At 37.3% G+C, this 12,217-nt stretch overlaps 1 protein-coding gene across 6 annotated transcripts in view; it reads right to left on the bottom strand.

Annotated features, from left to right (window-relative positions):
- LOC134795439 (uncharacterized) overlaps positions 1 to 12,217 on the bottom strand; it is a 125,350-nt gene extending 113,133 nt beyond the window's left edge. For all 6 annotated transcript variants that reach the window (XR_010144817.1, XM_063767281.1, XM_063767310.1 and 3 more), the window contains exons 1-5: positions 11,703 to 12,217; positions 11,441 to 11,613; positions 10,500 to 10,595; positions 5,824 to 5,915; positions 898 to 1,007 (exon numbers count right to left, since the gene is read on the bottom strand). Coding sequence is in view for 5 of the 6 variants with exons in the window: in XM_063767281.1 (XP_063623351.1) it covers positions 898 to 1,007; positions 5,824 to 5,915; positions 10,500 to 10,595; positions 11,441 to 11,613; positions 11,703 to 11,870 (639 nt within the window). In the remaining variant the exon portion in view is untranslated. The remainder of the gene's footprint in view (positions 1 to 897; positions 1,008 to 5,823; positions 5,916 to 10,499; positions 10,596 to 11,440; positions 11,614 to 11,702) is intronic.

The following is a 12,217-nucleotide window of genomic DNA, read 5'->3' as shown; positions in this document are numbered from 1 at the left end:
TGCAACCGCTATCATTAAGATATTATGTGCATTACTCATACTGTACATTTTTTCTAAATAACTAAGCTTTTTTTCATAAACTTTTTATAAAAAAATATCCTGCAACTAGATTGTAAATTAATTTAACTGCTTCCGGAAATATGTGTTTGACCAGCAAGTCTTCAACTGACAGACACAAGGGAAGTCTATATAATAAAATACCTTTTTTTAAGTTAAAAGATACTTCCGTTTGCCATTAAAGTTACAAGCATTTATTAAACGGACCCCAAGTATATAAAAGATTAGGTAATAATGTATGTCTCCATATATGGGTACAAGCATATTGGACGTTTATGCTCGAAAACTTGCTAGTCGAGCAAAATTAACTTTCTGTTTGTGATTGTCAAAATGTCTCCAGTACCAAAACAGACGCCTGCTAATTGTGAGTAACCACACAAACAAGTTTTTTATTAGTCATATCATATCATCCGCTTTGTCAGTGTACAATGGAAATTATGTAAATGTACACTGTTTACAGCAAACGCAACGTTCGAATCGACTTAGCAATACTATTTAAAGTTGGGTTACCAAGCGGTTATTAGCCGAGACAGTGACAGAATTAACAATACGAAATGTCATTAATTGAAGTGCTCATCTAAAATAATCGCTCGCGACGTGTTTTTTTTCTTTTGAAGTTGTGATTTAGTATCGATACGGACGCAAACCAAAACCTTCCTTTAAATTAACTGTTTAACATTTCCGTTAATTTGGAGTGTTTTCCATGGAGCTGATAATTTTGTCCAAATATGAACGACAATTTCCAAACGGCTGAATTACCGCAAAAAATAGTCGTTCGCGATTGCTTTAAGCATACCTAATGAGAATGAGTCGCTGTGCAAAAATGAAACTGCAACTCACCTTGAACCTCTGAACGTCCTCCATGGTGGCGGTTTTGCCATCCGATACGCAAGAGTGGAAGAATGACGGGGCTACGGACACACCGAGCGCTTCGGATGTCATGCCCGTACCTGTAAACAATGATTTGGAAAACGCTAATGAAGCTTGAATGTTTATAAGGATGGCTCGGCGTATCTGTAAACACGCCGGCCGTTAGTATGGCTAATTTAGGTTCAGGTTACGGATATGACCGTTCAAGCGGGTTGTATCAGATGGAAAGATACGCTAGTGGTCATATATGGTAAACATGAATGAAGGCATTTTATCCCTTTAAGCGTTCTCTTTTCTTCCAGCTAATCTTGGACCAACAAAATGGTTCTGCAATATGTATATATAACAGATATACGTAGATATTGACGCAAGAAGCATTGACAGTTCATTATAGAATAAATTTCTCGCCTGCTCATCTAAATGGCCCTGTACCTACTGAAGAACATATAGTTCCAAGCCGGCAACATTACTTGTGTTAGACAGATAAATTCCTATAGATACACAATGTTATTTAAACTATGTATTAAAATTTGATTAGCCTATCATCCTAGGTAGGTGTGTACTAAAATAAATCTAACATACCTAGTTCCATTAACGTCTTTTTAATTCATTTATTTATATAACCTTGCCTTTACGCCTTTCCATCGAAATAGCCAAGAAAGTAACAGATACAGTTACTATAAATAGTTACAATTCTATGGCCGATGTAAATGTAACGAGTAATTTAAATTCTTTTACTGTTTAGGCGGCGCGTTGTATCAATTAAAGGCACAGTAAATGTCTGGTACGGTACGAGTAATGAAGACCGAAAGTTAACAGTGCATAGTCTCATGAATTAGAGTGATATTAGCAATCACTCACGCGAACTAACAAATGAACATAATGCCGAACGCGTTTTATGAATCATTTAGTAATTTTGATTTCAATTTAATTAGTGTTAATTACTCACACATACAATACCATCCAGTACAATATCATATTACCCTCTTATCTAAAATCAATGTGATAACTTTGTTGATAAATCCCTCGACATCTTCTAGATTCGACTTCTGTGGAAATATTAAAACAACTCACGCAAGAAGGATTCAAACATGTCTTGAAACTAACGAAAGTGACATGTTCCAGGCCGGTCCGATATATCACTAATAAGTAAGTATATATTTCCATATAATTAATTGTTATATATTATACGTTACTTAAACTCTTAACGACCTGTTATAGTTAATTACTAGTAATTATATATGCTTTTTTGTTTTTGTTTTAATGAATTATTTTTCTACTAATTAATAGTTATAACCAAGCGAGCATGTAAACGCCACAGCGCTAGTAAAACTCATGCGATTAAACATAATAAAGACATAAAAAGTTTTAAATTATAGTCTAAAAAGGTACTTCCTGAAACATTTGGGCGTCACTCCGTACGTCGCGAGCAAACGATGCGTGAATGCGTCGATTACGGCTTATTCCTGCATTATAAACGCTTACCGATCGCAAGTGAATCGAACGCCTAAATAAAACTAGTATAAGTGTCCTCTACGATTTAGCCTGCCCATTACGAATATCAAGGTCACAGTTGACACTGGTTTCCTCGAGCGGTGGACTCTGCAAGAGGTGGGAATGCACGTCCTAATTATGCGCTTGATCACGTAAATAACTTCGTGCAGTCATTGTTTGCGCGGCATTGACTTCAGGAAGAATTTCAAATTTGTGGTTAAAAATTCAATTGATTATTAGTGATTACACTGATTACATACTTAACGGTTTTAAGCCGATTTCATTTATTTTAATTGCTGCAAAATCTGTTAGTTTGATGTGTTCAGTATTTATTTAATGGTTATACGGAACGTTTTTATCGTTTATTAATTGACGTCTGTTTGCGGGTCTCTTGCAAATTTTTCTTTATGGGGCTGAAAAAATCCCTTGGGTAGAAGACGGCTACGTAGAGATGTCGCAATGGAAAGCGATTTTTTAGGATAAGTTGGAGTGAACATTATTTGTATTTTGTATATATAAGTAGCGCTTAGTGCTACAAGGTTTATAATAAGTCTAGTCATTTCTCAGTCAACACTTTAAACTCTCGCGTTTTGTACACATATTTAATTACACAATGAAATTATATCCCGGTAGACCTGTTTGTGTAATTAAATATATTTCTGACTCAGCCAGTGACCTATCATGATGATTTGATTGCACTTATTTCGTTCGTAGAATAGGCGATGCATGTTATTCTTCCTGTTCACCTCTCTGTCGCCCGTCATCTGGTCACACATCCTTTCTGGTTATATCGTATCTCGCACAACCCTTTCTCCTTGGTCTTTCTCTTACAACCTTCCAAATTCGTACTTTATAGCCTATCCAACTCCCATGAGTTCCAAATACATATTCAAATGGCCATTATGGCATCGTCGCGGTACAGCGCGCGCATAACGCTCTGGTTATGGCTTACGCGGTTACGCCCGCGCCCCATTCGTTCGCCTATACGTCATTCGAAGTCGGATAATGGTTGCTATCGTATCTCAGCGCATAAATTATTGCATTGTGACAGTATTAGTTGCTTCCGGTGCTTATTGTTGAGGTTTCACGCGACATCTTGCGGGGGAATGAGCATCGCACATTTGCGGGCGATGTGTGGTTCTTAACCTGTGATTTGTGGGCCAATGGTGGTCCCTGGAAGCATCCGAAGTGGTCCGCGAATTAATTAATAGAACAACCGTTTATGGTCAGATGGTCTCTTATCACCGAAAGCTTAAGAACCATTGGTTTAGATAGACCCAACCAAAGGCAATTATCAAATAATTATTCAGTTATCAAAATATTTAGTTACCTGTAAATCCCTCCTAATATATCTGTTATAATTTAGTTGAATTCTTAGGGTAAGCGCATTCAGAAGAAGTAACGAGAGAATCTTCCTTAGTTCGGAACTATTATTTATTCCGTGTAACAACCAAGGAATGCTCTTCACCGATGAATTATATGAATAACCAGGAAACAGGTGGAGATTTCTCAGCAGTGAGTGCGGAAATGAGTTGTGCATTGTCGTCATTACATTTTTCTCTGTACTGTTTTCTTGTTTGTATTGCAGAGCTGGCATGCCTTATACATGATCCAGGAATCTCTGCATTGTACCGTTTTGTATGAGTGAAACTATTAGCAGTGAGTGTGGAAAGTAAAGCAGCAATGGATCTAAAGGTTCTTGCAATTCTGTCAACTAGTCATTGTATAACTTGGTTTGTATTTGAATACACTTTTGAGCTCTGTGAGCTGTGTAGATACAGACCTTGCAAACCTCCATGGCTACATTTTTTTAAAAACCTAAGTCTGTCTTGACAAAAAACATTTATTTATCGAACCTACTCACAAAATTTACACAGCAGGATAAACGAAAGCATTTTTGTACAATCTGGCTTATTACCTTCCGAAGTTGTTAAAAAAAAAATTGACATTGACATGACATCGGGGACAAACCTTAACCTCCCATTAAACAGTTAGCGCCACTTGCAGCATCCCACTAACCCGGGGTTAACCGGTTAAACCATTAAAAAGGGCCACTTGCACCATTCACTAACCAGGGGTTAGCCGGTTAAACCTGGAGTTACCATGATGGTTACCAGTACTATTTGACAATGGGTTAACGGTTTAACCGGTTAACCCCGGGTTAGTGAGATGGTGCAAGTGGCGCTAACCCAGAGACAAATTGTACTGGTAACCATGGTAACTCCAGGTTTAACCGGTTAACCCCGCGTTAGTGGAATGGTACAAGTGGGGCTATTAAGAGTAACAATATATAACAATTATAAAATAGTTCACTGGCCGTGGAAGAAAAGTGTCCATTAGCAACAGATGTCAAAACACGCAGGACGTAAAACGTCGACGCATACGGCGAATATGATTCATGATCCTGCATTACCATAATGAGTTCATAACCATCCACCCCTAAACGGGTGTTCATAATATTTCTTTGTTTGTGTTTTATGACGTGTGATAGTTGTTCTGTTTTTATTCGCCAACATATGAGTTTGTAAGCAGTTATTTTATTTAGTATGGATTGTAACAAAAAATATTGTAATCCATACTACATCAAGGGTGTATAGCCAATGTAATGTAGGTAGGATTTATTTTTCAATCAGTATTTTCATTGAAAATAGAAAAAGCAATTGGGCAAAACAGATATAAAGGATAATCACCATTTTTAAGCGGTTATCACACTGGCGCTGTAACCGGATGCGGCGCCAGACCACCATATGATACCTAAGAGTCCTAAGACCTATTTATTGGGACCACTACACAATATCATAAGGAAACCACAGCAATTACTTATAATGAAAATATAATAAAGAAATAAATGTTATTAAAACAAAAATCTTTCCTCGAACGAAACAATGTTACATGAGTGCATTTTTGCCATAACTTTCGCTCCATATTGTACACATATGGGCTTCTTTAGCACACTACCGCAATAAAACCATGTCACTGAGAAAGAGTGAGATTAAACAATAGCGGGAGAACCGGGGCGGTTGCAACACTTATTAAGGCGTGCGTGGGCCGCGTGTAATTGGCAAAATTAAATTAATTATTTTCGGCGACGAGTGCGTGCAACGAGTTGAAAAATGTTTCGGGGAGTGTCGTTTCGTGCGTCCTTAGTATGATAAATATGTCAGTGTTAGCATTTTATACCTACAGAATGTCACTCGGCAGTCGGCACAGAATCGGCGTTGGGCTGGGCATACCCTAATTATAATTATACTACCTAACACTAACGCAAAAGATATTACACTTGTTGTGACATGGAGTGTCTGCTCTAAGTGTGCTTGGAGTGTCTGTTCGTTCACTCCAATTTACATCTAAAGCTACAGTGGAACAGGAATACCGTTTTAGAGTCACATATTTAGTACTTACCAGCTTTGTCAGCATTTGACGCCATCACCCGAAACGTGCCGAATAACAGCACTAGCAGCCTTTGCGTGCACACTGGCAGGGACAGAAGCAGTCTGTGAAAAAAAAACCACATAAATATTTAAAATATTTAAGGTTTTTTTTTCGTCACTAATTACTAATTAGTTACGGACCGTTATAAAGGAAAACTTAACTACACTTGAGTCGCTTAACATTAAACTCGGGTAAACCCACAGTGTCAGATTATGCGATTTTGGTATTAAGAAAAGGTAAGGGTAGATATTTGCTGAGAGGGTCGAATGGATTTACCTGAGTTTGAAGTTAAGCGACACACTTAAGTGTTTTATGGTAATATCACCACAGATCCTTCCGTATGAAATACCTACTGAAGTTCGTTCGTTCCAAATGACGGTTAGTGCCTTGGATTAAATAAGGGTCTGCTGGTTTTTTGTATGATAATAGTGACCAAATATTATTGTTAAATTCAAGTTTCTGACCCTGAAACTTGAATTCAAGAAGAGCATTTTGTATATTAAAAATAATAGCGGACCCTATACTGGAAGGCAGAATGTAGCAATTAAATGGGTTAAAGCAGAACTTTTAGAACGCATGGTTGCTTTACGTTCCTTATTCCTACGTCAAATACCTAATTTATTTACTTAATATATATGTAGTTATATACAGTAATCCATTTACGAGTATAGAGGAAACGGAGCGTAAAACACAAGACTTACCTAAACCGTAGCCATTATCATAAATGACCGACATAAGTGACATAACATAATACAACAGGGAAATATGACATAACGCCGGGTCGTTGACCGGCGCGCGTAAATATATAGCTCGATTAATCCTTTAGAGGGAAAAGATTGGTATATTGAATGACAGCTTCTAAGTAACGTGTAACTCGACCATTTAATTGACCGAGACTAAGTTGACGACTAAGGATTAGGGTCTTTTCCGAAACAATACGTATTATGAGTTCTCCCACCGTTTCGTATTTATTTGATTACTGCGCAACCATTACCCGAAACGATGCTCTATATATGCTAATAGTAATCGTCCAAACAGTGAGCATCAATAGTAGCATTAGTAGCGGATTTTTTTTATTGAAAATATATATTTACAGATTGATCCCATTTTTGTCAAAATCTAGCTCTGATGATGGAAATCCATGAGGAACTCCTCTAAATTTCGGCGATATGTCTTCTTCGTTAAGTTTGTTCAACAGTTATGTTTCTTGAGCAACATTTTCGTCAAAATGTTATTGTACGTATGGTACACCAATTCATGGGTTACACCTAACCTAAACCTAACCCATGAATTACATGAAGACAATGCATGAAAAGGACTCAAGTCTCTACAAAAGACTCGAATCTCTAACAAGTTGAAAAGAACTCGAGTGTCGATTTAAGTCTGAAAAACACAGCCGAGCGAGTCTCAAAGGACTCGAGACCAATAAATTATCAGTGAAAAGAACTCAAGTTTCGACTTAAATGTGAATAACACGGTCGTCTTAATGCAGAGGACTCAAAGGACTCGAGACTCCTTGCAGTAAGTAAGGTAAAGTACTCAACCAACACTTTATTATTTCTATAACTTAAGACAAATTAATAAAATAGACGTGTAACTTATCCATTGTATGCTGTAACAATAGTAACATAGTATTCGGACATGCAAATGAATGGTAATAGAGTGGCCCCCGTGCGTCGAAACAATGGTTGTTTAAACTCGCCCTGCATACATTTTGATGCGATACCCGATGTCCGTACATTGTTGTGTTGCGCTTCAGCAAACGATTGACCAGTCGTTTTCGGTAATCGTGGCTAATCTACGTAACTCCTGCGAAGGACAGGGGTCTTCAAAAATTTGTCGATAAGTATGTTCCCAGATTTCTCGTAGTTGGGAAATTGGATTAGGTACCTGTTGGACCCATTTTTAACATGTCGCCGGAACTCTTTAAATCGCATCTTTAGTGATTTGAGTACTTATATGTATAGTACCTATATCCAAGTTGTGCATTTGATTGATTTGATCACTACTTTACATGCCGTGAAAAAGAGAAGTAATCACAATTCTGAATTTAGGACGTATTTTTTTGTCATAAATAGAAAAGTTTGCATAACTTTTGTATGGAGGATCTTGAAATTTGATGCATTACCTAATATATATTCTTCATAAGTTAGTTATAGAGCTCCACTCCACTTAGAAAGGATTTTGTAAAATCCTAAGTGGCATATGCGTCTGAAAGTTTTTTAAGACTTCTACACGAACCAAGTCACGGGCGGAGACTTGTTAATTATATTTTCCTACGGGTACACTCATTTTTGAGGAAATTGTTTCATTTCCTACTTGATTAATTCAATCACCTACAGGAGCGTAATTTATCCTTGTCTGATGGTTCTTAGACATCATTATCGAACGCCTATTTACACACGATTCCCGTGAGAAAACCGCTGTGAAACGAAAAAGGAGAAATAATCAGGGCGGCATTCACAACGCATTGATATATGGTATGCTGTTATGTAGGCTCTAGTAAATACTACCGTTACTAGTTTGCGTCGGGAACAACGAAATCTTTGGGACAATTCGAACAACAAACTAAACAGCCAGCCAGTGTAAGTCGGTCGGAGGGCTCGAGTATCACTGATGTTGTTATTTTAGCGCTTATTGTTATTAAAGCACTATTTAATGATCACATTGACGTTATCAAACATATCAAAACCAATACGAAAAACAGGAAAAGTGCAAATCGGTTTCGCGCCCCAATCGTTTGCACGTTGCACAGTATTTGAGGTACCTATACCTACTAGTAGTAGTAGTAGGACGTAAGTAGTCCGTATAATTCTGGACGACGAGTGCTACTAGGGAATAGGTTTTGTGAATAGACAGTTGCGAGCGTGTATCATCGGTTTGCCGGGCCGGGCGTGAACGGGTCACTGAGCTTGCTCCACATTACTACGGGACAGATGCGAAGAAAAGTATTCGGAATACGGAAGGAATTGTATGTGAATATAAGTACCTGACGCTCGGATAAAAGTGATTTTAAGTCTATGTCTAGGTATCAGTGACCCACTACTTGCATTTAGTTTACGAGACGACCTACTGTTTATTAAAATGCATACGTTTTTGTCAGGAAAAAATCTTTCATAAGTCGGTTAGTCCAGGGGTCAGCAAAAGAACTGCACTTGAGGCTCAAAACACCTAAAATAATTTGCTCTTAAGACCTAGACCACTCAAATCATAATTAGGCAAGTCCTTGGGAATCGAGTTCCTTGGATGCCGGACGCCGAACTATCATAATTTAGCAATGGTAGGTCTAAGAATCACATGAGCAATCTATCAGGCAGTGACGAAAATCACTTGTTTTGTACGTAGCGTAATTTTTTTGTGACTGAACAGGGTGGTCAAACCTTGTACCACCTACCATCTGGAACTAAGTCGAAGTGAGATTATAAACAAACCGTAAGAAACGTCTTACTCGTTGTTAATGTGATATGATTCTATGGTCGCCATGGTAACATGGTGGACCGCGTGGGCTAAAGTCGAGACTTAACGAGACAAACTGTAGCTAGGTATTGAAATTAAGGCAACATGTCACACTCACTACGAATGCATGAAAAAAGTACAACCGTAAGTAGAACTTCTTTTTCATGAAGTAGGTTAACAAGACATACTTAACATAACAATAGGACATTCAAATTACAGGCCAACAAATAATACTTACCTACCTAGGTGATTCATTCACTACGGCATAATCATACTTAATGAGTGTAAACCACGCATGGGTAGTCTTCATTTACATAATGTCTTTGACACATGCTGAAGACCAAATATGCAAATAAACCCTCAGAATAGATTATCTCACTATAAACATGTGTGCACACGTGCTAATTAAGCACACTTATCGTATTTACTAAGTGCAAAGAGTTATTGATTGAAGAAGAGGTATAAAGGTCTAAGAATTTTTTTTTTCTATTATGTCAGCGGAACTAGGTGGCGCTATTCGGCGCCATAAGTTTTGAGGTAACTGAAAAAAATTGTAAAATGGATTGCATGTTTGAAAGCAATATCATGGTAATTCCACTTCCAGCGGCTTCTCATTACATATGCCGTCTCTTTGGTGTATTTATTAAGTGTTTTTATGAATTATGTGTAGTTTTATTATAATTATGAAACGAGTTTCACAACAAGGAATTAAATTATTATTTATAGCCCTATTTAACTAAAACTCCTTAATTGACTAAGTGTAGGCATTTGTTTCAGCATGGGCAAAAATGCTTTCGTATCTCTTTGGTAGCTCTTTTTTTCAACCAATTCTCATGAAACTATGTGAGTAGATTCAATATTGTGTTTGTCGATTCAGTTTGTGGATTTATGAAAATGGCAGTACCATGGGGGTTCGCAAGCTGTACAGCTCAGAGCATGAGGCATTGTCGGTCTAATTAATTTTGGAACTTCTTTGATTATCACTAGAGACTGTAAACACTATGGCCTACTAATAAACAAGTGGTCTATGTTTTTAAATTCCAGATACTACAATGACAACTACATTGGCCAAGTTACGAAACAATCATCCTGTTTTTGTACTAATTTTATACTAAAGATCAGATTGGTTGGATAGACTGAACTGCATTTTTAGTATCTGAAGTATAAGACTACGTATAATTAGTACTAACCTTCTTATTTCATGCACCTGCTGCTCTTCAGGCAACTCAACAGCAGTGAAAAGGTGCATCTCCCCATCACGTCCAAACACACCTCCCGGTATTTTCCTGTACACACAGTTCTAGTTAATTAGTTCCTGTACACAGGTGGAATACCACCCTTACTTAGATACAGATAAACGGACATATGAATGACCTCAATTATCATTATAAAGATAGTCAGCATGTGCCACTTGGACCAAGTTGAACTATGTTTATTTTATGATTAGAAAGAGCTCGCAAAATCAATGTGTGTTTACAAACAAACAATGTGAAATATATTATTATTTCAGTGTTTTATGACTCATGTTTACTACACAGTGTCTCATTTTACTGCATAGGTAGTACTTTTAGGTTCTGTGGAGTTTTTTTTTTATTTTTATTTATTTAGGATCACCAACAGACAATACATCATGAAAAAATAATCAGTAGCTTACATATCATTAAAGGTAGACATTTGTCCAATTATAGGAGTTATTTCTGATGCTAAAAATGAAGTATAGCAAGAAATAACATTGATGGGGCATCCATCTAGGATGTGAACTTTAAAGGAAGAATGAAACCTTCTCTTATTAAGGAAGTAAAATAAATAGCAGAGGAAAAATTGCTGATGATTACTCTGTCAACATTGGATACTCTAAAATTGAAAAGAAGATCTAGCAATGATACATAAGAGATAAAGAAGTGCCATAGTAAACAAATTGCAATTATTTAAACATGCAATTGTTCAAATTTGGGTCACACCTGTAGGCCTTACAATTTACCTATGCATAAAACATAGATTTTAAGGGCAATTTCGTAACAGAATTATTTTTACAGAGGATATTGGATTACAATAATTGTAAATACTGATTGTAGCTCATCTGGTAAATTAAATTAAGAACGAAAGAATAGTTCAGTAACTGAAAACTTACCTCAAAAACTTCTTGAGTACACTAGCAATGGTATACACAGAGTAATTGTCTACATTCACTAGTCGGCCCGTTTGCAGGAAGTGAATTAGTTTCTTCATAGCACCCTGATGTCCTGGTGCGCGAAATACATCGCGACGCAGCGGTGCCTCCTTGTTCAACTTTAAAATCAGCACCTACACAACAAAACCGTATAAAAACACTGATAGCGCCTGTACTTCTACAGAATTTTGATTTTTAAAGTTTTTTAACAACTTATACTAACGAGTAGAGGCCCAGGTATGTCGTCTTTACAAACTTCGTGCAAGGGTACTCCGAACTTCACTTTTTCTAGCCGCCGCGGATAGGGCAGGGTATTCGGGTGCCCACAGGATGTGACCACATTGCTCAAAGTGGCAGCCCGCCGGTGCATCCTCCTAGCCCAGTTGCTCATTTTAGCAGCCTAGGTTAAGCTCGATTTATTTAAAATATGCATAACCTAATACTCCTTGGTTGTTAATAAATTATAAAAACATTTGTGTCGCAAATGTTCGGTGTATAGCTGTACTGCACGCAGGCACGAGCCCTAGGGAAGATCAATTTGTGAACGAGTCCTCAATGCAAGTTTTACGGCCACACCTCCATTTCTTCCAACTTGTCACTTCTCACAATATACAACAGAATTATTAACGTAAAGTAGTATAAGAAACAAAAACACCTAATAATGCGAATATATATTTTTTTCTGCTACTAGCAAAGCAAACGCGACAGCAGGCGAACGAGCAATCAACTAACTTCTGT

The sequence above is a fragment of the Cydia splendana genome, chromosome 1 (assembly GCF_910591565.1).
Source record: "Cydia splendana chromosome 1, ilCydSple1.2, whole genome shotgun sequence".
NCBI classification, from domain to species: Eukaryota; Metazoa; Arthropoda; class Insecta; order Lepidoptera; family Tortricidae; genus Cydia; species Cydia splendana.
The sequence above is the reverse complement of the archived record's forward strand: the minus strand, read 5'-3'. Positions and strand labels throughout refer to the sequence as shown.